The following is a 20,806-nucleotide window of genomic DNA, read 5'->3' as shown; positions in this document are numbered from 1 at the left end:
TATTTGCCTCCATCTCCAATCGAGGGCTAGGGCTCGTTTTAGCCCTGTCACAAAAAACCGTCTCCAACCGAGGTGTAACAGCCCGTCCCGAGAATTTTAAAAACGTACGCGTGAAAAGACGATTTTGCCCCTAGTTCGATTTCTTTACGTTTTGTGTTATGTTTTTGAGTTTTGTTGGCATGTTTTGGGCCACACACATTCTCCCACACTCCACACCCTTTTCTCCCTATTCCTGCACCCTGTCCCGAGCCCCATTCCTTTCCCATTTTCCTTGAAACGTACGGAGACACACACAAACTCATCAAACTTCCACAGATCGAAGAAACCAAGCACATATCCATGCTCGTGAGGCTCGTAGGAGTCCAACCATACCCATTTCAGGTAAGAATACCTTCGTTTTCACGTAGAACTCAGGATACCCGATTTTGGGTACTGTTCATGCACACGTAATTTCTCATGTTTTTGGGAATTTCAAGCTTGTAGGAAGCTTGGTGAGGTCCCTAGGAGGCTAGGGGTGGTTCGTTTGAAGGTTTTGGACGTCGGGATCACGAGTTTTGAGGTTGGGCGGAGTTGGGGTGATTTTCCAGGTGAGATTTCGTGGATTTTAGCACTTGAAAGTGGTATGGTTGTGTTCCTCTCGTTGTAAGCTTTATTTTGGTACTAATTTTGTGAAATTTGGTTGAAAAACGAAGAAGATAGGACGATTTAAAGATTTCCCGATTTTCCGGCGTCGGCGACGGCGCTGGAGTCTCGCCGAAGAAGACGATGGAATATTCCGTCAAAATTGACGGAATATTCCTAACGCCGTTGACGGAATCCGTTAAGGATAACGGAATATTCCTGACGTCGTCAGCGTGCCAGGCACGTGCCTTGGCCGGCGCGTGGGGGTACGTGCGGCGGTGAAAAATTATTTTAAAATTATGGGGATGTTCCTGAGGTTGAGTAGATCACGTTGGTGTATTCATACACCCCATTTGAGTGTTGTATGAGAAGTTATTTCTAAATGTTGGTTATGTGTTTAAAAATTAACGTTTTTATAGTTGTTTCGCATATAGGTGAATCTTATCCCGAGGACGAGCGTGGTCACTCGAGGCAGGGGGGTTACGACCCTTCCACATACCAGTGAGTGGCCTTTTGGTTTTCCGTATATACATATATACTTATATTTTTCCCAGAAAATGATTTAAAACGTTTATTCGTTATATGCCATATTTATATTGCCGGTGGTTATGCATGATTAGTTGCATTGTTAATTGTTTATATATATGTATATTTGGTGCTGCGGACGCACAGGTAAGTGCCAGGTAAGTGTTATTCATGTTTACATTCAGTAGTGATTTGAGATGCTTTGAGAGCTCATAACCTGCACCCCCGGTGTTAGTGCTCCCGCCCAGAGTTGGGCCCAGTCCTTCACGTGATGTTCACCTCCCGTACCACACGCTCAGCTTGGATCCAAGTTAGGTGCACAGTCTTGTCGTACAGACCACTTTAGGTGGTTCCGAGTCGTAGGTGACCCGCGATTATTCGCCCAGCCTTCACGTGATCGTAGCACTTGAGCGTATATGTATATTACACTCAGGCCTGTCGTACAGACTACTTTAGGTGGTTCCGACTCGTGTGCAGGTCTAGTTAGTGAGATTGAGATTTGAGCTCTAGATTCAGCCGTACAAGTCACGTTAGGTGACTCCGGCTGCCAGATTATATGATAATGATATGATTATACCTGAGCACTTGCATTTCATTTTGAGGTTTTGGCATGACATATTCTTGAGCATGATTGGTATATATGTATATCTATTTTCTGGGAAGTATACAGGTTTTACGGCGAGGGGTTAGAATTTATTTATTAAATGGGTTTTGAAAAACTTTGTTTTTGCCCACTCACGCTTTTGTTTTGCGCCCCTCCAGGTTCTAGTTGACTAGCAGGTTTGGTGGTTTCCCAGAGGATTTTCCCGGCATTTCTGACAGACGATCACCAGCGTAGGGTCACCTTCGGGTGTACTGTTGTTGCGTCTTTTCTTTTGGACTGCTTTAGGCTTTATGCTCTGAACTTAGCGTCACACTTACGCTTGCATTTGTTATTACTTTATGTAAAACCAGTTTTTACTTATTCGTATTACTATTTCCATTATTATTTTATTAACTTCCGCATTGTGCACATGGCTACGTCACTTCCACGCGACGGCCAGCATGCCCCGATCTAGGTCGGGGTGTGTCGAGGACCAAAGGATCATAGGGCCAAACATAATTTATTATTTAAAAACTACAACTTAAATTCAAATTCAAATTCAAATTCAACGGCTAAGTACTGTAAAAAAACTACAACATAATTTATTATTTAAAAACAACAACTTAAATTAAATTCAAATTTTGTAAAATAGAAGTTATAGGAAAAAAAATATAATTTAGGAAAAAAAAAAAAAAAAATTGTAAAAAAAAAAATCAAAAATAACGGCTAGCTGACGTCAGCTAGCCGTTGCATTTGAAATTTGGCTTAGAATTCTTGTTGGATATAACCGACAGGAATATATTTAACTTGTCAGTTATCAGACAGGAATTCTAGAATTTTTGGCCCAGCCCGAGGTTGGCTAGTTGGCTGGATTGGGTCAGCCTCTGGCCCTTTGGCCCTTTCAGATTTCATGGAGCCCACGAGCTCTCTGGCCTAACCTTTAGTTGGAAACGATTTTCGAACTATTTTCGACCATCTGATCCTCTTAACCCTTTGGTTGAAGATGACCTAACATGACCCCTAAATCCTAAATTCCTATTTTCTCTTGGCTGTTTCTCTCAGTATACATCCTTCACCTACTTTCGTCTTATCATGTTTTCCTCTCCACCTGCTTCTATTTCATTTGATATGCATCACGCGGTTGCTATCATACCTACTCGTCTTTCATCTCCATTAGATATGCAACATCTTCTCATCGAATTTGCCGTCGCCATCGCCATCTGATGTCGTATCTCAACACTAGGGTACCAACGTAATAAACACTTTCGATTCAATAAAAATTCAAAATTATTGAACTAATTCCTAGCGTTGGATATGATTCAACTTCTTCACTAAAATGTGTAAACTTAGACCAAATTAAATTAAATTAAATCACAATTGATTTGATTTAATTATTTTTGCCTACTATGCCATTTTTACTCTGATAGTATAAAATCTATCTATTATGATGAACACACCAAATTATACATCTTGAAAGTGATTTTTTGGTCACCTAATACTACAGTTTAGTAATTTTTTTTTTCTTTAAGTGGTAGTTCTTAAGTTTTATTTTCGTCGAAAACGAATTCAAAACACATTATTATTATTGACACATTCTTAAGTTTTATTTTTGTCGAAACAAATTCAAACCACCTTATTATTTTTGAACTATTATGACTTAACCCAATTATTGCACACTTTAGTATTAAAAAAATAAAAATAACAGAAATATGTTAAGGAAACTCTCTTACTCTCCATGGACTCTCTTCCACTTCATAATTTAACGTCGATTACAGTAACCACATTATACAAAAAAAGAAAAAAGAGGAAAAAGTGACAGAGAGTCATATTTTTTTAGTTTGGGTAATGTTAGGAAGATTAAATTTGAAAACAAAGTTTTGAAAACTAAATGATATGAAAGTTGGTGATTGGTTTATTACTTAAACGTTGATAAACGTGCTTATTTTTATTACTGACACATCATAATAAATTTAATCTCCCTATCATTATTTTTTAGGAAAACTAATGAAAATGGCTTGAAAACTTTGAGTTTTAACGATAAGGATAAAATAAAGGGTAAAGTGAATGGTACATTGACCTTTTAATGTAAAAATATAATTTTTCGTTAAAAGTGAACAATATTGCAAACTTTTCGTTAAAACTCGTTTATTTTTTAAATTTTTAGCATTTCTTAAAAATAAAAACCACGTTCGAACGTTGAAGTTTTAAAATAATAAACAAAAGGTTTAGTGTGGGCGCTGCTATCTCCAGTTTTGCGTTCTTCTCGAAGCAGCACCAGCTGTAGGAAGAAGAAAACTCGCGAAGAAAAGCGAACCATGAAATCTCTTCTCAATCCAGAACCTTCTCTTTTCACCTCCATCTCCACCACTTCCACCACCGCCAAGCATCGCAGCCTCACTCACTCTCTTACCCAAACACTCCTCAACCTCCCCGCATATACCGCCCGCCGCCGTACCGGAAGAAAACTAACCTTAACCACCAAAGCCGTGTTGGAATCCGTCACCGTCAAAAAATCAAACATACCGGAATCCGATACCGGAAACCCGACGATTTCGTCTTCGTATCGGTGCTACGATATTCCGAAGCCGAATCAGACGGTGCTGGAAGCTCAGACTAGGGTTTGCACGGGCCCCACACAGACCAAACCTCTCAGCGAGGATCAGGCCTTCAAGGTGCTCGACACCATTTACAGATCGGTTAAGGGCGTGCTGAAGGATGAGGAGCCGGTGTCGAAGTCGCAGCTCGGCGCATTTTTCGCGGCAATGTCTATTCGCGCCAACGCTTTTCCGGAGGCGACGCAGTGGAGCGAGGGCGAGACCCGCGCGATGAACCAGTTCTGGCCGCTTCTGGTTCGGGCTCTTCCGGCGGACGTGGTGTTCATTGCCGATCCAGAGGGGTCGTTGATGGGCGTGGGAAGCTCAATCGGACCCCATTTCGTCGGGAACGGCGCGAGCGATATGAGATTGGTCGGCGCCCTCCGAGAGGTCCTCGCCGGCGGCCACCTCGGATTCGAAGAAGTCCAAGGCGTACTGCGAGACGTTCTTCCGTTGAAATCAATGGATGATGCAACGTCGTCTGATAGTGTGAGTGAAGCGTTGCTTTCGGCATTGTTGATTGGTCAGCGGATGAACAGAGAAACGGACCGTGAGCTGAAAGCTTACTGCCTTGCATTTGATGATGAACTCGGTAAGCTCTAGTCTAATTAATTATCCCAATTAGTTTCTCTTAATTTTTTCTTCAGAGGATGAATTATTTGCTTAATGGTTGATTAATTAGGTGATACTCCAATTGCTGATGTTAAATCACTTACCCACTATGGTGAACCTTACGATGGCAACACGCGTTTCTTTAGAAGCACATTGTTTGTTGCTGCGGTTCGATCTTGCTATTCGGAATCTTGCTTGCTTCACGGCTTGGATTGGATGCCGCCTAAGGTGAGATTTCATCCCCGCTCAACTAATTGACTGATAACGGAAACTAATAAAGCCGGAGTACTGATGCTTTTGGTTTTTTTAGGGAGGTGTTACTGAAGAACAGATGCTTAAGTTTATGGGGGCAAATACGAGTGTAACCCCGTCGCAAGCAAAAGTACTTCTTGAGGTATCTGTGGTTACTCATTCCTTTGTTTTTATGTCTTTCGGGTAGTGGTTTAATTCTTTATTCCGTTATTTCAGGATGAAGACATTGGTTTTGCCTATATAAGTCAACGCGAAGCCCGCCCTTCTCTGTGTGAATCTCTAGCCAACATTTTGGCATGCTCAGCTTAGTATGTACTCTAATCGGGATGATATTGATAATAGCTACATTTTTTTGACTTCTGCAGATATTCATTAGTTAGGTTGAGAGAGCATATTAAGAAACGTCCCCCACTGGCGACAACTGAAAAGGTTCAGCAATTTGTGAAGGTAAGCAACATCAATGTTTTCTTTTGATAACTTGTTAGTACGGTTTATTATTTCTATTCCCTGAAAAATAAAATATTACATTGAAACCTCGACTGGCATTTTTATGCAGAGAAATCTGTGTGTAAAATTTAGAATTTACACAAAATAGTACGTATGCAGAATACTTGTTTATCTACCATGCAATTCATTTATCTACTTTAAATTCTGAAAAATTAGTAGGCATCAACAAATAACATAATTTTCTCATGCAATACCTCCAATCGAAATATTGATTGAAGTGATAAGTACCCCAGCATCGTTATACAAATTTGGGATGCACCATACAGAGATATGAAATATCTGTTGTTTCTCAACAGGCCCGGGGGAAGGAAGCAATTGTTGCCGGGTTTTATCATGAAGGTTTTGAGGAGCCACTCTTAATGCTTATGAAAAGAAGAGGTGTCGATGCTGGCTTGGTGGTGAAGGTTGGTACTTTGCTATTATGCAGTTTAAGAGGATGGTGCTTCAAATAGTACAGTGTTTAATACTTTTTAATCAACCCTTTTGAAATCTTAGACATAAGAGTTTATAAGTCTAGCTCAACTATTTTTTAATCAACCGAGTAACTCAAATAAACTACTACCGTCTAACTTTACTATTACTGAAGGGTGAGGAAGGAGCTCTCTCGATGACAACGAGATTGCGCTCAGTACATTCATCAAAAGGACTTCCTGTAAACTACTGTTCAGGGTTTCGTTCAACAAGTTTTGCATCCTCTTGTGAAGTTGATGGTTTGTTCTTTAAGTCCTTATGTTATTTTCTGTATTTTCTCAACCACTAGTTTCAAAGATCTGTGTTGTTTATGTAGCTGCCTCAAATGTTGAGATTCTTGCATCAAATATCCTACCAGAGGGACTGACTCTTGAAAGTTTGGTTTGCAGGTGTTTCACGTCAGAGCTTCAGTCTAGAGGTTAATGCTGTAGACTATGGTTTTGAACCCACTGACACTCCAAGAACTGATAGATCGGTAGAGTCCCTTTCCATCTTGCGGCATGCACTCTCTCTCACTCACACACAAGTGCGTGTGCGCACACAGGTTTTTGCATTCATTTTCTACAAGCCAGCAATTTGTGACAAATAATTACTTTTCCTGCGAGTTTAGGTCGTGAAGAATATAGAGTTGGGGTTAACAGCACTCCGCGGTCAAAAGGGACCAGCTTATGATCGAATAGTGTTGAATGCTGGAATGATTGATCACTTACTTGGATGTGATGGTGCAGAAGACATAACCTCTGCCCTGGATAGAGCCAGAGAGGCAATTGACAGTGGAAAGGCTCTAAAAAAGCTCTTGAATTACATAAAAGTATCTAACGAAGTGTGATATAGGCCCAGAATTAGTCTTCAATATGTAGATATTGCGATAGAGGAGCAGATGAGGGATGTGTTTTAGTTTTGCTCAAACTACAGGTACTTGTGCTCATTTTTCGCTTTCATCACTTGGTTATCAACTTATCATGCATCCGCTTGAAACTTTAAACCGAATGTTATATGTTTTACGTGAGTTGTGATACACATGTCGTCAGTATCTCGTAGGAGGTGGTTGCGCGGTTTGAATTTGGACTTGCAGAAGTGGAGATTTGGGAGCTGGCCTGATGGGTTCAGTCTGTTAGGTACATCAGATCTGCACTTTTTAGGCAAAGAATGAAGTGTTTAACCTATTAACGCTATTGTCTACTTAAAAAAAAATAATAATAATAAAATAAAAAAATCATTTTTATTAATTAATTTGAGTAATTACTAATTAATTTTGGATACTTTAACGAAAAACTTCCAGTACTGTTCACTTTAACGAAAAATCACATTTTTACATTAAAAAGTCAATCCTGGTACTATTTATTTTACCTTTTATTTTGTCCTTATCATTAAAACTCAAAATTTTTAAGGTTTTTTTCATTTGTTTTTCTATTAATTTTTACTTGTAAGCACAGAACGAACCAGCATTTGTAAGAGAGTTAAATAAATATCAGAAGTTTTTGTTTGTTTTGCCTATAAATATATGACATAAGTATTATGTATGCATATACACGCTCTCTGTAATAAGGATGCCCGTGGCTTTCTCTCAAGTTATGGTCAAGCTAATCCCATGATGGATTTAAACCAGCGCGACGTCTATATTTAGGTCTTCAGGTCTTCATTCATGGGCCATCCTGCAAAAAATCATCCAAATCCAAAACTAATGCGTCATTTAAAACGACCATAAAGGCACAATTCTCTAGATAAAGTTGGAATGAAAATGTAGATAATCAACAAAATATTGATTTAGGCAAATTTAGCATGAATAATACTTGAAAGAGCTTAAAAACTGAATGGTTCCGATCGTTGAATTACACTACGAAAATCCATAATTTAAGAAAGTATATGCTAGAAGCCTAGAACCACTTTGTACGTTATAAACAGTTATTCGTTCTTGCTCTATTCCTAGAGCTACATTATGGCTGACGGACTGAACTAATTTATCGTTATAGAAGTCCCAAAGTTGGCTATCATATCTGCTAAAAAGGTGAAAATTTCTTCGCCACATCCGGATTCTCAAGTGCTTTAATGTTCTCTATGCCTGATTCAACCCCGTCATAGGAGGAAAGGGTGGGGCAAAAACATAACAAAAACCAAAGAGAAGGCACCTTCTAACTAGTGCTTCGAAGTTACTCTTACATTTGAAGAGTAGTCGCTATGGACCCAGCAAGGCTAAGAACTTCAAATGGTGGATTGTTCTTCACATCTTTCACTGTCAGTGGACACGAGTCCGTAATCCAGAAGTAGGTCAGCCCATGCTCGGGGTGCCCTGGTTGGGAAAAGAAGGAAGGAATGCACAAGGGAATTAGAAATTGTACTTGGAGAGTCTCAAGCAAGTTAGCACCATATGGTGGTAAGTAGAGCATGTAATACCTCCGTAATCACTTTGAAAGCGTTCCCATGATCGATTAGGAAAGATCCCGTGTGTTACATAAGCACTGATTTTTGCTGCTCCATGGGCGGCTAAAACTTTCTAAAACAAGATGAGACCGTAATATGGAATTTCAGATTAACTTGTGAACAAATGGAACAGCTCTTTCTTTATGAGGCAGTAAGTAAGAAGTTTGCTCAGGATCTGGATACCTGGCATTCGATCAAGGTACCACCAGATTGAACCAAATCATCAACAATCACAACATGTCGTCCTCTAGGATCTCCCTCTTTAATACGCACGATTCGTTGGTCACCTTCCCGAACTTTAGCACAGACAATCTGCATTCAAGTTTTTGAAGGTTAGGCAGTCGGCAAGACACATAATTAAAGCAAGCCGTCTTGCAGAAAATGTAAGGCCCATGAAAATCTCAGCCAAGGAGATGGCACAACAGTAGTTGAACGAACACTGTTTAGCTGTGCCTTGTACACAAGACTATAAGCTTTCAGATGAATAACTATGAGGTGTATTGCACATGCATCAATGATCAGATCCTTTAAGTCATAATAACCAGAATAAACGCGACGAAAATAAGACAACTATCATATTTATGCTTCAACTAAACATACAGACACGCGCACAGGAAATATATCGTCCTTGTTATTAGGAAAAGGAAAGCAGAACATACTGTTGGGAAATGATGCAGCTGCTTATGAAATCGTTTCCATGCACCATCATCAGGAAAAGCAATGGATATCTGAAATGTGAAGAAATTCATCAAACAAGGTTAGAAATAAGAATTGTTTTGAATAATTACTCCTTGTCGCCGTCTACGATTTTCTATGACTCAACAGATGGGGAGGAGATACACAGTTTACATTGTCGGAATCAGGGAGCTGCTGAAGCCTATTTTTGAGCAAAGGGATCCCGCTCTCAAAGCACGGTAAGACATTATCTCCAAAGTAAAACCGCTCCTAAACACGCAACAAACAATCAAAACAACACGGTCAGAAATCATTGCACATTGCTCATTACCAAGAGAAGGCAATTTTGTATGCTAAATGTGGTATAGAAAAACCTGCAAGGCATGGATATCATAGATGACTAAACTAGTAGGCCCTCCCATCGAAATGGGAATGTTCGACAATGCCCTGGCGAGCGTGAAAGCAGTGGCGACATCTCCCTCATCCTCCATACGCTCTGAAGTCCCCGTCGGAAAAAATGGAAGCACCAGAGTGAATGAGGAGATGAACAACTTGGGCAATGCATAAATCACAGATAACTGCTCGAAAATGACCGACGGGGAGCTAAACGAGGCCAGAAACGCCACATGATGCCCTCGAATTCCATGAGCATTGGGTATGAAAATGTTGGGGAACCCATCGTCAAATTTCCTAAAAGAATCCAAAATTTACAAAATTGAAGCAACAGAAACAAATCCCACAAACGAAAGTTAAATTCTTGGAGGCAAAATGCCCAATTGCCACGCTTGCAGTCGGAGCTCTCACCTCCACGTGATACTGCGGAGCACGATGGAGTCCGACTGGGCGGCGACGTTCTGGGCGAGGGCTTTGGTCTCGGCGCAGTAGAAAAGGCAGACCTTCTTCGCCTTCTTCCCTGCCGAATCGGATGCCATTGACAATTGGGCTTCGGAAGCATCGCGGAAGACGTGAACCGGAGAGTCCCGCTCGATGGTCAGGTTGTGCGGGTGGCCGAAGCTCTTGATGTCGCACCTGATGATGTTGCTGCTGTACTGCTTCTTCTTCGTAAAGGTGGAGGCTTTGATATGGAAAGCGGCGGAGGAAGGAATGGGACATTTGGGCGCGGCTGGGAAGGCAGGGTTTTGGAAGGAAGACGGGAGGCCTCGAGTGGCCGCCATGTGGCGGTCACTGGTGTGCTTGTAGAGTGCCGAGCTCCTCGGCTCCGTCTCTGCGTGTTTTCGACGGGAACAGAAAGCAAATTTTGAGACTTATCTCTGGAGTTAGTCTAAATGTCCGAAAATGTCATTTACATTGCGCATAAATAAAAATAAGAAAAAATTGTAGAAATGGTTATTTAATTTTAACTAGTTTTTTAATTAAAAATTTATGACTATTGATCTTTTAACTTTTTAAAATGTGCAGCTATGATCTTTTTCGTTAGCTCTATCAGAATTCTGTCAAAATAAGTCAGGTTGGAATGATCATTGATACAATGAAGTTTGAGAAATTGTTGTTCCAGTTGAGTTAAAGAGTCAATTAAGTTAAAGTTTTAAGACTAATATTACAATTTTTCTTATTTAATTTTTCATATTTGATCTTGATACCACACATGAGTGACATATGACTCATTTTGACGAAATTTTTAACAAAAATGATGAAAATGATTGCATATTTTGACGAATGAATTACAGATTTTAATTAAAGCATCATTACACTAATAAGGTTAAAATTAAGCCACATTGCTCCAATTTCCTCTAAAAATAAAATAAGTTACATCGGCTTTGGCTTTACCCCACTCCACATTTAACAAACCAGAAGCCAGTAAAACCTCAAAAAAAACATGACGTACAGTCCGAAACGAGCCATGGCGGAGCTCAGGCACTCCATCTCGATGGGGGCTCGAGCCACTTCTTCTCCAATGAAGCGCGACGAGGACTCCTCCCCTCTCATCTCCGACACTGAGCCCCAAGACGACGACGACGGCCGCGGTCGCCCCCCCTTCAAGGATCGCGACCGTCCCCTCCTCTCCCATTTCCAATCCATCTGCCCCTCCCTTTCCGACGACCCCAACAGCTCCAGGATCTCACTCTTCATCGTCATCGCCGTCGCAATCTTCGGCCTGGTCTCGATTCTGGCGATCGTGAAACGAGTGGTATGGCTTGTTTGTGCTTTTTCCTGTTCGGATTTCTGGTGTTTGGCAATTGGGATAGGATAATCTTGCTTAGAGCTGTGCAATTCGATGTTTTTGAATTGGTTTGTTTGGCTTTGTGTTGCAGAATGCTCCTTACTTGTGTAAAAAAGATGGCATTACTCTTCACTGCCCTCATGTAAGTTGGGGAAAGCTGTTTGCTTGGTCAACGTTGGAATTTCTGTGATGTAATTGTGAGATTGTTGAACTTAAATTTACATTTCTAGGTCAAGGAATCACCTTCGCTATGGGAGAATCCGTATTCAGCAACCACATCTTGGAAGCCCTGTGCCGAGCGCCGCCTTGGTGGGATTTCAGGTGAGCTGAGCTCTTGTTTTGTTGTTAACTTGATGCACTGGATCTGTGATCTTCTTTAATACTATGTCTAGTTCTACCGTTCTAAATTTAGAATCTTTCTGGCATTGTGCAGATCTTCCACCCGAAAACGAAACAACTGGGTACATATTTATTCACGCTGAAGGTGGTCTAAATCAGCAAAGAATTGCGGTACGTTCTTGCTCCGTCATATCGTTTATCTGTTCAAGAAAATTTCTTTCTCCTAATTTTTGCACATTGTGAGAATGAAGTGAATGAGAAACTTAGAGAAAACGGAAGAAAACATTTTTAGAATTTTATGGAGAGTTTTTTCAGGAGCTCCTGAGCATTGGTTGTAATGTTAAGTGATGGCCACAGACTGTTACCAATTAGTCACAATTAATTAGCTGTAATAGTTCATCTTGTACAACTTCAACCATATTATGTTTTCCTGCTTGGTGTCCACCTGGATGGATGCCTGACTAAAGCAACAGCTTGTCTGCTGATGCGGCAATGCAGTCGCTTTGTTGTGTTTGTGTGTTAGCTTGTCACTCTTTCATTGGTTTTAAGCTCATTACATTTTCTCTGCTGTTGTTGTCATCATAAGAGCTTGACTGATCTTTTATATGACATTGTAGCTTGGCTGAATTTCTTTGTTCAAACACAAAATTGTTCACTCATCTACTTTTTCAACCCCGTATTTTCCATTACTTTTATATGGTGTACGAAAAGCAATCGTTTCACCCTTTCCATTAGTTGTCCATAAATTATAATGGTGGAGATTTGCACTATTCTGATTGCTTATTTGCATATTAGTTTGAGATATGGTTCTGTAAGTTTATTTGTATTACTCTTTTAGAAAGTTAAAGCCGGATGATTCTGCCTTATCTTTGTATGTGAACTGTAATGTATATCTTTTCCATGCAGATATGCAATGCAGTAGCTGTGGCTAAAATAATGAATGCCACCCTTATTTTGCCTGTGCTGAAGCAGGACCAGATTTGGAAAGACCAAACGTGAGATTTTGCCTCTATTTTTATACACTGTCATAATAGTGTAAAGTCGTAAAACCAGTATATAAGTATATATGCGATTAAACAGCAGGAAAATACCATTTTGATGTTAATGGTCTCTGTAACAAATCTTGAAAAACTGTAATCTTATTGCTTTCATGCTTTTTAAAGATCTTTTGGAAATATCCCTATTTGAAATTGCTTCATAAGATATTGTTTTGGGATCTCTTATTATTGCAATTTGATTTGAGTATGACAATGTCTGCAGGAAGTTTGAAGATATCTTTGATGTTGACCATTTCATTGATTACCTGAAGGATGATGTACGAATTGTTCGTGATATTCCTGAGTGGTTTACTGACAAAGCTGAGCTATTTACAAGTATAAGGTTAAGCACTCTCTCTCTCTCTCTCTCCCCCTCCCCCTCCCTCCAATTTGTATGGATTTTTCTCTTCAACTCGCACTGATTTGTGAATTTTTTTTCTTTAGACGAACAGTAAAGAACATTCCAAAGTATGCACCTGCACAATTTTACATAGACAATGTTCTGCCACGAATTAAGGAAAAGAAGATAATGGCCCTAAAACCTTTTGTCGATCGACTCGGGTAAGTTGGGAATTCTTATACTGGTCTGCTGTCCAAAGCTCACAAGGCACACTCTTGTAGAAAGAAAAGGACTGAAAGTTTCTTTTGTCTTTAAAAAATGTAAGCATTTATATCTGTTAGAAATCAACAATGTATAACAAGCTAACAATATCATACATCTCTGGTTTCAGGTATGACAATGTCCCTCAAGAAATCAACAGGCTAAGGTGCAGGGTGAATTATCATGCTCTTAAATTTCTTCCCGAGATAGAGGAGATGGCTGATCTGTTGGCATCAAGGATGAGAAATCGCACTGGAGGTTCCAATCCTTATATGTATGTAACATTGGCACTACGAAAGTGAGCTTAAAATCCATTCAGATTTCTGGTAATTGTACCTTAACTTCACTAACAATTCTACACTTGCAGGGCCCTTCATCTTAGGTTTGAGAAAGGAATGGTAGGCTTATCTTTCTGTGATTTTGTGGGCACAAGGGAAGAGAAAGCTCTAATGGCAGAATATAGATATAAAGAATGGCCGAGACGATACAAGGTAAATAAAATATCGAGGTCTACGTTATGAAGTCAGAATCTTAAAAGAATACCAGTCTTATTGTGTTTCTTTTTCTTTTGATGGTGATTTTGGTATGCAGAATGGTACCCATCTATGGCAACTAGCCCTGCAGAAGCGAAAGGAAGGGCGATGCCCCCTTGAGCCTGGGGAAGTAGCTGTCATTCTTCGAGCAATGGGCTATCCTAAGGAAACTCAAATTTATGTTGCTTCAGGACAGGTTTATGGTGGCCACAACAGGATGGCGCCCCTGAGGAACATGTTCCCAAATCTGGTATGCACCTCTAATTTCGTTTACCATAGCTCTACTGACTGAACTTGTCTTATGAAGACGGCTCATTAGTTTCAATTAGATCGAAAAGATTATACCTTTTTCCATTATTTAGAGCATCTTATAGAAAATGAGATTCCGAATGAGAATAATCAGGGGATTTGTATGTGGACACTGTTTTGATCCGCTCATTTTACTATTCATAAAGGTAACGAAAGAAGAGTTGGCAGCCAAGCTGGAGTTGGATAAATTCAGGAAGCATGTGACTAGCTTGGCAGCGCTCGACTTCCTGGTGTGCTTGAAGTCTGATGTATTCGTGATGACCCACGGAGGAAACTTTGCTAAGCTGATCATAGGGGCACGCAGGTACATGGGTCATCGTCAAAAATCAATAAAACCAGACAAGGGGCTGATGTCCAAGTCTTTTGGGGACCCTTACATGGGCTGGGCCACCTTTGCAGACGATGTAGTAGTCACCCACGAAACACGAACTGGATTACCAGAAGCGACCTTCCCAAACTACGACTTGTGGGAGAACCCTCTAACTCCTTGCATGTGTAAAGCTTGAACAGAACATATGGTTGACAAACTTGACAGTCGATTATAAGGGAGCATCTCCTCCAAGAGCTCAGAGAACGTATACCTGGGAGATGAAATCGTGAATTTGTACCCGAAAGGTTTGAAAGAATGTTGCTCTATGTGATAGAAGAAAATTGAGGAAAAATCAAACTTTTTTGGGGTTGTGTCAAGAATGTCAGATAGTTTTTGCTTGTATCATCAGAACTGTGTAAATTATTAGAGGAATGTGAAAGATGTTTTTCAGGTGGTGATTGCTGCTTGAATCATTCCATGCTGATTTTTGTGAGCCATAATTGTAGCACCTAGCAGCCTAGTGGTGTTTAGTTTATTTTAGTACTTTTAATCTATTTTTCATTTTACTACTCGTAATTTATGAAGGTCAAACTTTAGATCTTTTATGGGAGACGCAAAATGCTTTCAAATGGACATTTTAGATCTTTTATTTGCCGGAAAATTCTTCAATGACGGAAGTAAATTATCTATATTTGATAGAAGATGTAAATAAAAACTTAAATTCATGCAGATTTTTTTTTTTTTTTTTTAATACACGGAAATATTCGTGCCTAGTTACAAGACGTTATTATTAAAACCCATTTTGGGCGCATATTTTGTTTTTTTTGGCTTAAATCCAAATCTAAGATCTTAAAAAAAATAGTGGTGCTTTGAAATGAGATAAAATAAAAAATAAGATCACCTCAACCCATTTAATACGATCAATAACCATATTTGTGTTTTAATTAAACCGTTTAATTGATCATGACATTAATAAAAAAAACATTCAATAATTAATCTCATTTTCGGAATTTGGCTCTTTATTATTAGAAAGTTTACACTACTCCCTGAGGAGAAGTTTCTCTTTAATTTAGTTTGCAACTAATTCACATAAGTTTGTGCTTATGATTGGAATCGTTCATATTATAACTACTAATAAATATTATATCGACAAATAATCAATTAAAACTAAGGTTGTTTAGTCAATCAATTGTATTAAATACATAATAGGTTCACAATTCATTTATCGAATCCATCCATATGTTTTTGGTAAAGTTGAATGATCAAACGATTTCATATTTGATTGATTTTTTGTTTTGCACAAATTACCTTTACATATTGAGTTATAATATAAATTATTTTAATTACAAGCATAAAAGTCTTTAAATCGGTTATTGAAGCGAACTTCGTTTCATCTATTGATGAGCCCAATTAATTTTTTTCTTAGAATTTGGCACTTGCTGATGACCAAGATTAAGAGAGATGATCCTCACCGATTCCTTTTTGGAAAGATCCAAGAATCCTCGATCCCGTTCTTGTACGTCAATATATCCTCCACGTCGACGGCAAGCGAGGCACAAGAAAACAAAATTCCGGAAGATAAAAACATTTTAATCTTCTTCTTCTTGTTCTTTAAATGGCATGTCGTCATTTTCAAGCCCCAAGACAACGGAGCAGGATAAAGCATCCTTAACTCCATTTCCCACTGTTTAATTCCATCTCCATCTCCTGAATCCCGGCCTGGTCTGATCGGAATCAAATTTCCAGGATTTGAGTTAAAGCTTCAGCCTTTACTTTTAGCCATGAATGTCTCCTTGTTCCTCTTCAGCTTTCTCTGCTTCTTACTCGGTCTCTTCAGCCAGAGGTAAAAAAAAACCACTTCTACTTTTTACCATTTCATCATCTTCAATTCTTCACTTGCTCTGTGTTTTGCTGTTGATCATTTACTCGACAACCCAGATTTGTTTCAGTGTTTCTGTGAGATTCCAGTTCTGAATTGTTAATTGCAACTTGCCCATTTGTTTGTCAATATTTGCATCTGTGGCATTCTTCACTCCAAAAGATTGTTTCTTTTGGGTTTTTTAGCTCAAATAATTGCTCCCAATTAAAAGAAAATTAATCTGTATACTTCAAGTAACTAATTGGATGCATACATGTTGTCACTATTTTGTTTTAATTATTTATTAGGATTTTTTTTTGGGTACAAATCGGCGATTTTCTGTTACTAATTTGTTTTAGTTTGATCATCTCAATGTTTCTGGTTTTGTGATGCAAATTGTGTTTGCAAATGTGTACTGATTTCAGGGTATCATCACAAGATCGCGCTAGCACCCCGCCCAGAGGTTGGAACTCGTATGACTCGTTTATCTGGACTATTTCAGAGGAAGAGTTCTCCAAAAATGCCGAAATCATGGCAAAGCAGCTCCTTCCTCATGGATATGAGGTGTTTGCTGGAATACAATAAGAATTCGATTTCCTTTTTTCCTTTTTCGCATTCATTTGTACGTGTGAGAGTGTTTTCATGTATCTTTGTTTTTTCACTTCAATGCAGTATGCTGTGGTGGATTACCTGTGGTATAGGAGAAAAGTTCCAGGCGCTTATGTTGATTCTCTTGGGTTTGATGTGATTGATGAGTGGGGGAGGCCTATACCTGATCCAGTTAGGTGGCCTTCGTCGAGAGGTGGGAAGGGGTTCACTAAAGTGGCAGCAAAAGTACATAGCCTCGGTTTGAAATTTGGGATTCATGTCATGAGAGGAATAAGTACACAGGCAGTAAATGCGAATACCTTTATCTTGGACACCAACACGGTAATACTACTTAATCCCACCAACAAAGATTCAGAAAATGTACATAGACTCTCATTTTTGTAGTGATCATACATAAGTTTGGAGGATGAATCGAATATTGTAGTAGTTTATCATTAACAAAGATTCAGAAAGCACACACTTACGTAATTCATTTTTAACTTCAAAAACATAAGTGGTGTACTGGGGGAAAATTAAAGACTTGGTATCAGCAATTGATCTCAGTGCTTGAGTTTTTATTCTCGTTCCTTATCAGGGGACTGCTTACAAAGAGGCTGGAAGAAAATGGACTGCAAAAGATATAGGGATTAAGGAGAGGACATGCGCATGGATGCACAATGGTTTCATGAGTGTGAATACCGAGTTGGGCGCTGGAAAGGCCTTCTTGAGGTCACTCTATAAACAGTATGCTGAATGGGGTGTTGATTTTGGTAATTAACAAAAATTACCATGTTTGGTTCAATGTTAAGATTGCATCAGTCGTGTCATCAGGATACTTCCCCTGATATTATTAGCCAAGTCCATGCTTTATCTCTTGCTAACTTTATCATTGGTTGCTTCTCTTACCCACCCCCTTGCAGTGAAAAATGACTGCGTGTTTGGTGAAGACTTAGATGTACCTGAAATAACCTATATTTCAGAGGTAAGGCTGGCTTCCCATCCACGCCCCCCCCCCCCCCCCCCCCCTCTCTTTCTCCTCTCTCTCTCTCTCTATCACACACGCACACATGTATCTTCAGCGGTATTGTGGTGTAGAGTGGGTGCTTAACAAATAATGCATCCTTTACCAGATTCTGAAGCAACTTGAGCGTCCTATATTGTATTCTCTATCTCCTGGAACCAGAGTAACACCTGATATGGCCAAGGCTATAAGTGGGATGGTCAACATGTACCGTATAACTGGGGATGATTGGGATTCATGGGGAGATGTTCTAGCCCATTTTGATATAACCAGGTGAATGACTTGTTTTTCAGTACAAGGTTTCGTTCAGATTGAATTCACATATTCTTTGTTTTTCGTGTGTGCTGAACACAATACATTTCGTATCAGGGATTTTGCTGCTGCCGATATGATAGGAGCCAAAGGCTTGCTGGGGAAGTCATGGCCTGACTTAGATATGCTCCCATTGGGATGGCTTAGCGATCCAGGTCATCTTTATTTCCTTTATATGGCAATGAATATTTTCCTATTAATATTCTTAGATAGATGACTGAGCTCTATTGACGCTTGCTTTCATGCTGATGGGTTGTCATCGCGACGCATTTGAGTGCCAAAACAATCAAGTTCAATATCTAGGACCAACTTTATCCATGCCAATTCGGTTGAGCAACTTCAACTAGATGGTTCTAGAATTAATCATCATTATAAGGCATTGCAGGGTTATTTATCTCCTGAAAATCTAGAAAATCTGAAATGCACCTTATTAGTTTGAAATGTTTAAATTTGAGTTCTATATTTAATGCGTGGTTCTCATAGTTTCTGTTTTATGTTTTGAAAATATTAGGTTCAAATCATGGTCCTCACAGATGGACTAATCTCGGTTTAGGGGAGCAACGAACACAGGTAGTTGCATGAGGACAAGTGGGTCTTTTAAGTCCTTTCCGATTAGCTGAGCAATCAATTTAACCTTGTGCATTTATTTTCACAGATGACTTTGTGGTCTATTGCCAGGTCTCCTCTCATGTTTGGAGGAGATTTGAGAAAACTTCCAGATGAATTAATGAGAATCATCACAAATGACGTCATGCTGGAGATAGATTCTTTTAGCTCAAATAATAGGGAGGTATGTTGAATAAATAACTCATTTAATCCTAAGAATAAAAATTGTTCATGGTAGCAACGTAAAATCTTGTTTTGTTGCATTTACAGTTTTCATACATTACCAGTAATGTGAATGCGAGGGCCGTTAAGAATGATGATAAGTTTCACACCTGGCAATCAAGAAGACATCTGACAAATGCAAAAACTGCAAATACACATGCTTTTGGTCTCACTACCTGTGCAGATGCGAAAGCAATTGGTTGGTCCACTCAATCTCTTGACCAAGATCTTGAACACATCTGCTGGACGGAAAACTCAAGGAGAAAACATCAGGCACCTTTTTGCTTAAACAAGAGAGATTCGCTCTTGGCAATGTAATAGTTCTTTAGCTTTGCTGATCATTTTTCTCAGTTTCATTATGTTTACTTGCGCTGTTAGGAATTTGATAAATTTGGCTTCACTGCTGATATAGAGATGAAGACATAACAGACAAACATCAATATCAGGGGAAGGTCAATTTAGTAGCAAGTGATGGAACAGATCGCTGCTTGCATGCTTCTCCTAAACGAAAGGTTACTTCGAAGGACGTTAAGAGAGGTTTCTTTTCACCTTGTAGATGGGATGCGAACCAGGTATCCTCGGTCCCGATTCATATATTTAATGTATACAGAATTGATATCTTGCACACACCATTGAGAGTCCAATCTAAACAAGGTCTACGGAATGCATTGTCCCGTGATTGAGCGACTTTTTGAAATGACATAATTGATCTTAACAGATGTGGGAGTTAAACCCCAACGGAACCTTGGTGAATAGTTATTCTGGCCTCTGTGCAAGAATTGATCCTTTTGAAGGTAATAAATTAAAACGTGAGTGCCTTTTCGTGCACTGATTCTGTCAGTGAGTTTTGAAATTATGTATAAATCATGATTTTAGCTTACAAGTTGATCACCTGTTCAGCTAAGGCCATTAACAACGTTGCCCGCTCTTGGATTGCAACTGGAAGAAAAGGTTTTGCATATTTCTCAATTGTCGATGCAACTATTGCATATTTCTCAATTGTCAAATTGTAATTCTGTTTGCATTTCTGCAATTGCAGGAGAAATATACGTAGCGTTTTTCAATTTGCTCGGTAAATTGGCTACTATAACCGCAGAAAGAGCAGACTTAGCCAGAGAACTTCCAATGACAAAATTGGTCAGAGGTTCGTGCGAAGGATCGGAAGTATGGACGGGACGGTACTTAGGGGTAATAGGCAACTCAATTTCATTTTCGGTTATACCACACGGGGTTGCACTGATTGTCCTGCACTGTAGTTAGGTGCATTTTTTGGGTGTAGTTTTGCTTCTTGTCCTTCCTTTTCTTTCTTTTTCTACAAGCAAAAGGGGAAGAAACAAGCAAAAGGGGAGACGGGAGTGGCACATGCTGTAATATCTGTGGTATGTAGGCCCCATCATGGAAGGCAAAGCCCGGGCAATAATATAAGTCCGATTTTACGGGGTCATTATTATTGGGTTTAGTCCACTTAGTTGGATTAGGTCCATTTCCTGATTATTCACATCAAGTTTTTTATTATCTTTTTATTAAATTGTGATAAATATTATCCTTTATTTATATGCTTTTCTTTGTCCCAATTTTAGGGTTAAATTGAAGAATTAAATATTGTTTGTCCTTTTTCCTGCTCCTA

At 39.3% G+C, this 20,806-nt stretch overlaps 4 protein-coding genes across 7 annotated transcripts; 3 read left to right on the top strand and 1 right to left on the bottom strand.

Moving 5' to 3' along the window:
• Positions 1 to 3,904: 3,904 nt before the first annotated feature.
• Positions 3,905 to 7,398, top strand: LOC137736864 (uncharacterized). Of its 2 annotated transcripts, none has more exons than XM_088683104.1 (10): positions 3,905 to 4,915; positions 5,006 to 5,163; positions 5,246 to 5,329; positions 5,404 to 5,456; positions 5,553 to 5,634; positions 5,991 to 6,098; positions 6,281 to 6,404; positions 6,555 to 6,640; positions 6,776 to 7,080; positions 7,207 to 7,398. In XM_088683104.1, the coding sequence occupies exons 1-9, from the start codon at positions 4,045 to 4,047 to the stop codon at positions 6,992 to 6,994; spliced, it is 1,785 nt and encodes a 594-aa protein (XP_088539230.1). In that variant the 5' UTR covers positions 3,905 to 4,044; the 3' UTR covers positions 6,995 to 7,080; positions 7,207 to 7,398. The 2 variants fall into 2 exon arrangements, with proteins under 2 accessions (XP_088539230.1, XP_088539229.1); XM_088683103.1 differs by having other exon boundaries at positions 7,197 to 7,398.
• Positions 7,399 to 7,613: 215 nt separating this feature from the next.
• Positions 7,614 to 10,515, bottom strand: LOC137736865 (ribose-phosphate pyrophosphokinase 4). 2 transcript variants are annotated; one of them, XM_068476168.2, is made up of 8 exons: positions 10,066 to 10,515; positions 9,636 to 9,951; positions 9,436 to 9,531; positions 9,246 to 9,314; positions 8,770 to 8,898; positions 8,560 to 8,659; positions 8,326 to 8,455; positions 7,614 to 7,820 (listed from the first exon to the last, which is right to left on the bottom strand). In XM_068476168.2, exons 1-8 carry the CDS (start codon positions 10,434 to 10,436, stop codon positions 7,805 to 7,807), a joined length of 1,227 nt encoding a protein of 408 aa, XP_068332269.2. In that variant the 5' UTR covers positions 10,437 to 10,515; the 3' UTR covers positions 7,614 to 7,804. The 2 variants fall into 2 exon arrangements, with proteins under 2 accessions (XP_068332269.2, XP_088539231.1); XM_088683105.1 differs by lacking the exon at positions 7,614 to 7,820 and having other exon boundaries at positions 8,133 to 8,455.
• An 11-nt stretch (positions 10,516 to 10,526) lies between these two features.
• On the top strand, positions 10,527 to 15,056 carry LOC137737435 (protein PECTIC ARABINOGALACTAN SYNTHESIS-RELATED). Its single transcript, XM_068476899.2, has 11 exons — positions 10,527 to 11,410; positions 11,535 to 11,585; positions 11,674 to 11,764; positions 11,877 to 11,953; positions 12,689 to 12,777; positions 13,043 to 13,162; positions 13,264 to 13,380; positions 13,551 to 13,694; positions 13,788 to 13,911; positions 14,012 to 14,203; positions 14,409 to 15,056. Exons 1-11 carry the CDS (start codon positions 11,099 to 11,101, stop codon positions 14,766 to 14,768), a joined length of 1,677 nt encoding a protein of 558 aa, XP_068333000.2. The 5' UTR covers positions 10,527 to 11,098; the 3' UTR covers positions 14,769 to 15,056.
• A 918-nt stretch (positions 15,057 to 15,974) lies between these two features.
• Positions 15,975 to 20,753, top strand: LOC137737108 (uncharacterized). Of its 2 annotated transcripts, none has more exons than XM_068476484.2 (14): positions 15,975 to 16,415; positions 16,856 to 16,994; positions 17,103 to 17,360; positions 17,614 to 17,788; positions 17,939 to 18,000; positions 18,149 to 18,312; positions 18,409 to 18,506; positions 18,863 to 18,921; positions 19,007 to 19,141; positions 19,228 to 19,493; positions 19,592 to 19,751; positions 19,898 to 19,973; positions 20,080 to 20,130; positions 20,219 to 20,753. In XM_068476484.2, the coding sequence occupies exons 1-14, from the start codon at positions 16,354 to 16,356 to the stop codon at positions 20,437 to 20,439; spliced, it is 1,926 nt and encodes a 641-aa protein (XP_068332585.2). In that variant the 5' UTR covers positions 15,975 to 16,353; the 3' UTR covers positions 20,440 to 20,753. The 2 variants fall into 2 exon arrangements, with proteins under 2 accessions (XP_068332585.2, XP_068332584.2); XM_068476483.2 differs by having other exon boundaries at positions 16,036 to 16,415; positions 19,898 to 19,988.
• Positions 20,754 to 20,806: the final 53 nt, after the last annotated feature.

The sequence above is a fragment of the Pyrus communis genome, chromosome 13, assembly GCF_041283825.1.
Source record: "Pyrus communis isolate YQ-2024b chromosome 13, ASM4128382v1, whole genome shotgun sequence".
NCBI classification, from domain to species: domain Eukaryota; kingdom Viridiplantae; phylum Streptophyta; class Magnoliopsida; order Rosales; family Rosaceae; genus Pyrus; species Pyrus communis.
The sequence above is the reverse complement of the archived record's forward strand: the minus strand, read 5'-3'. Positions and strand labels throughout refer to the sequence as shown.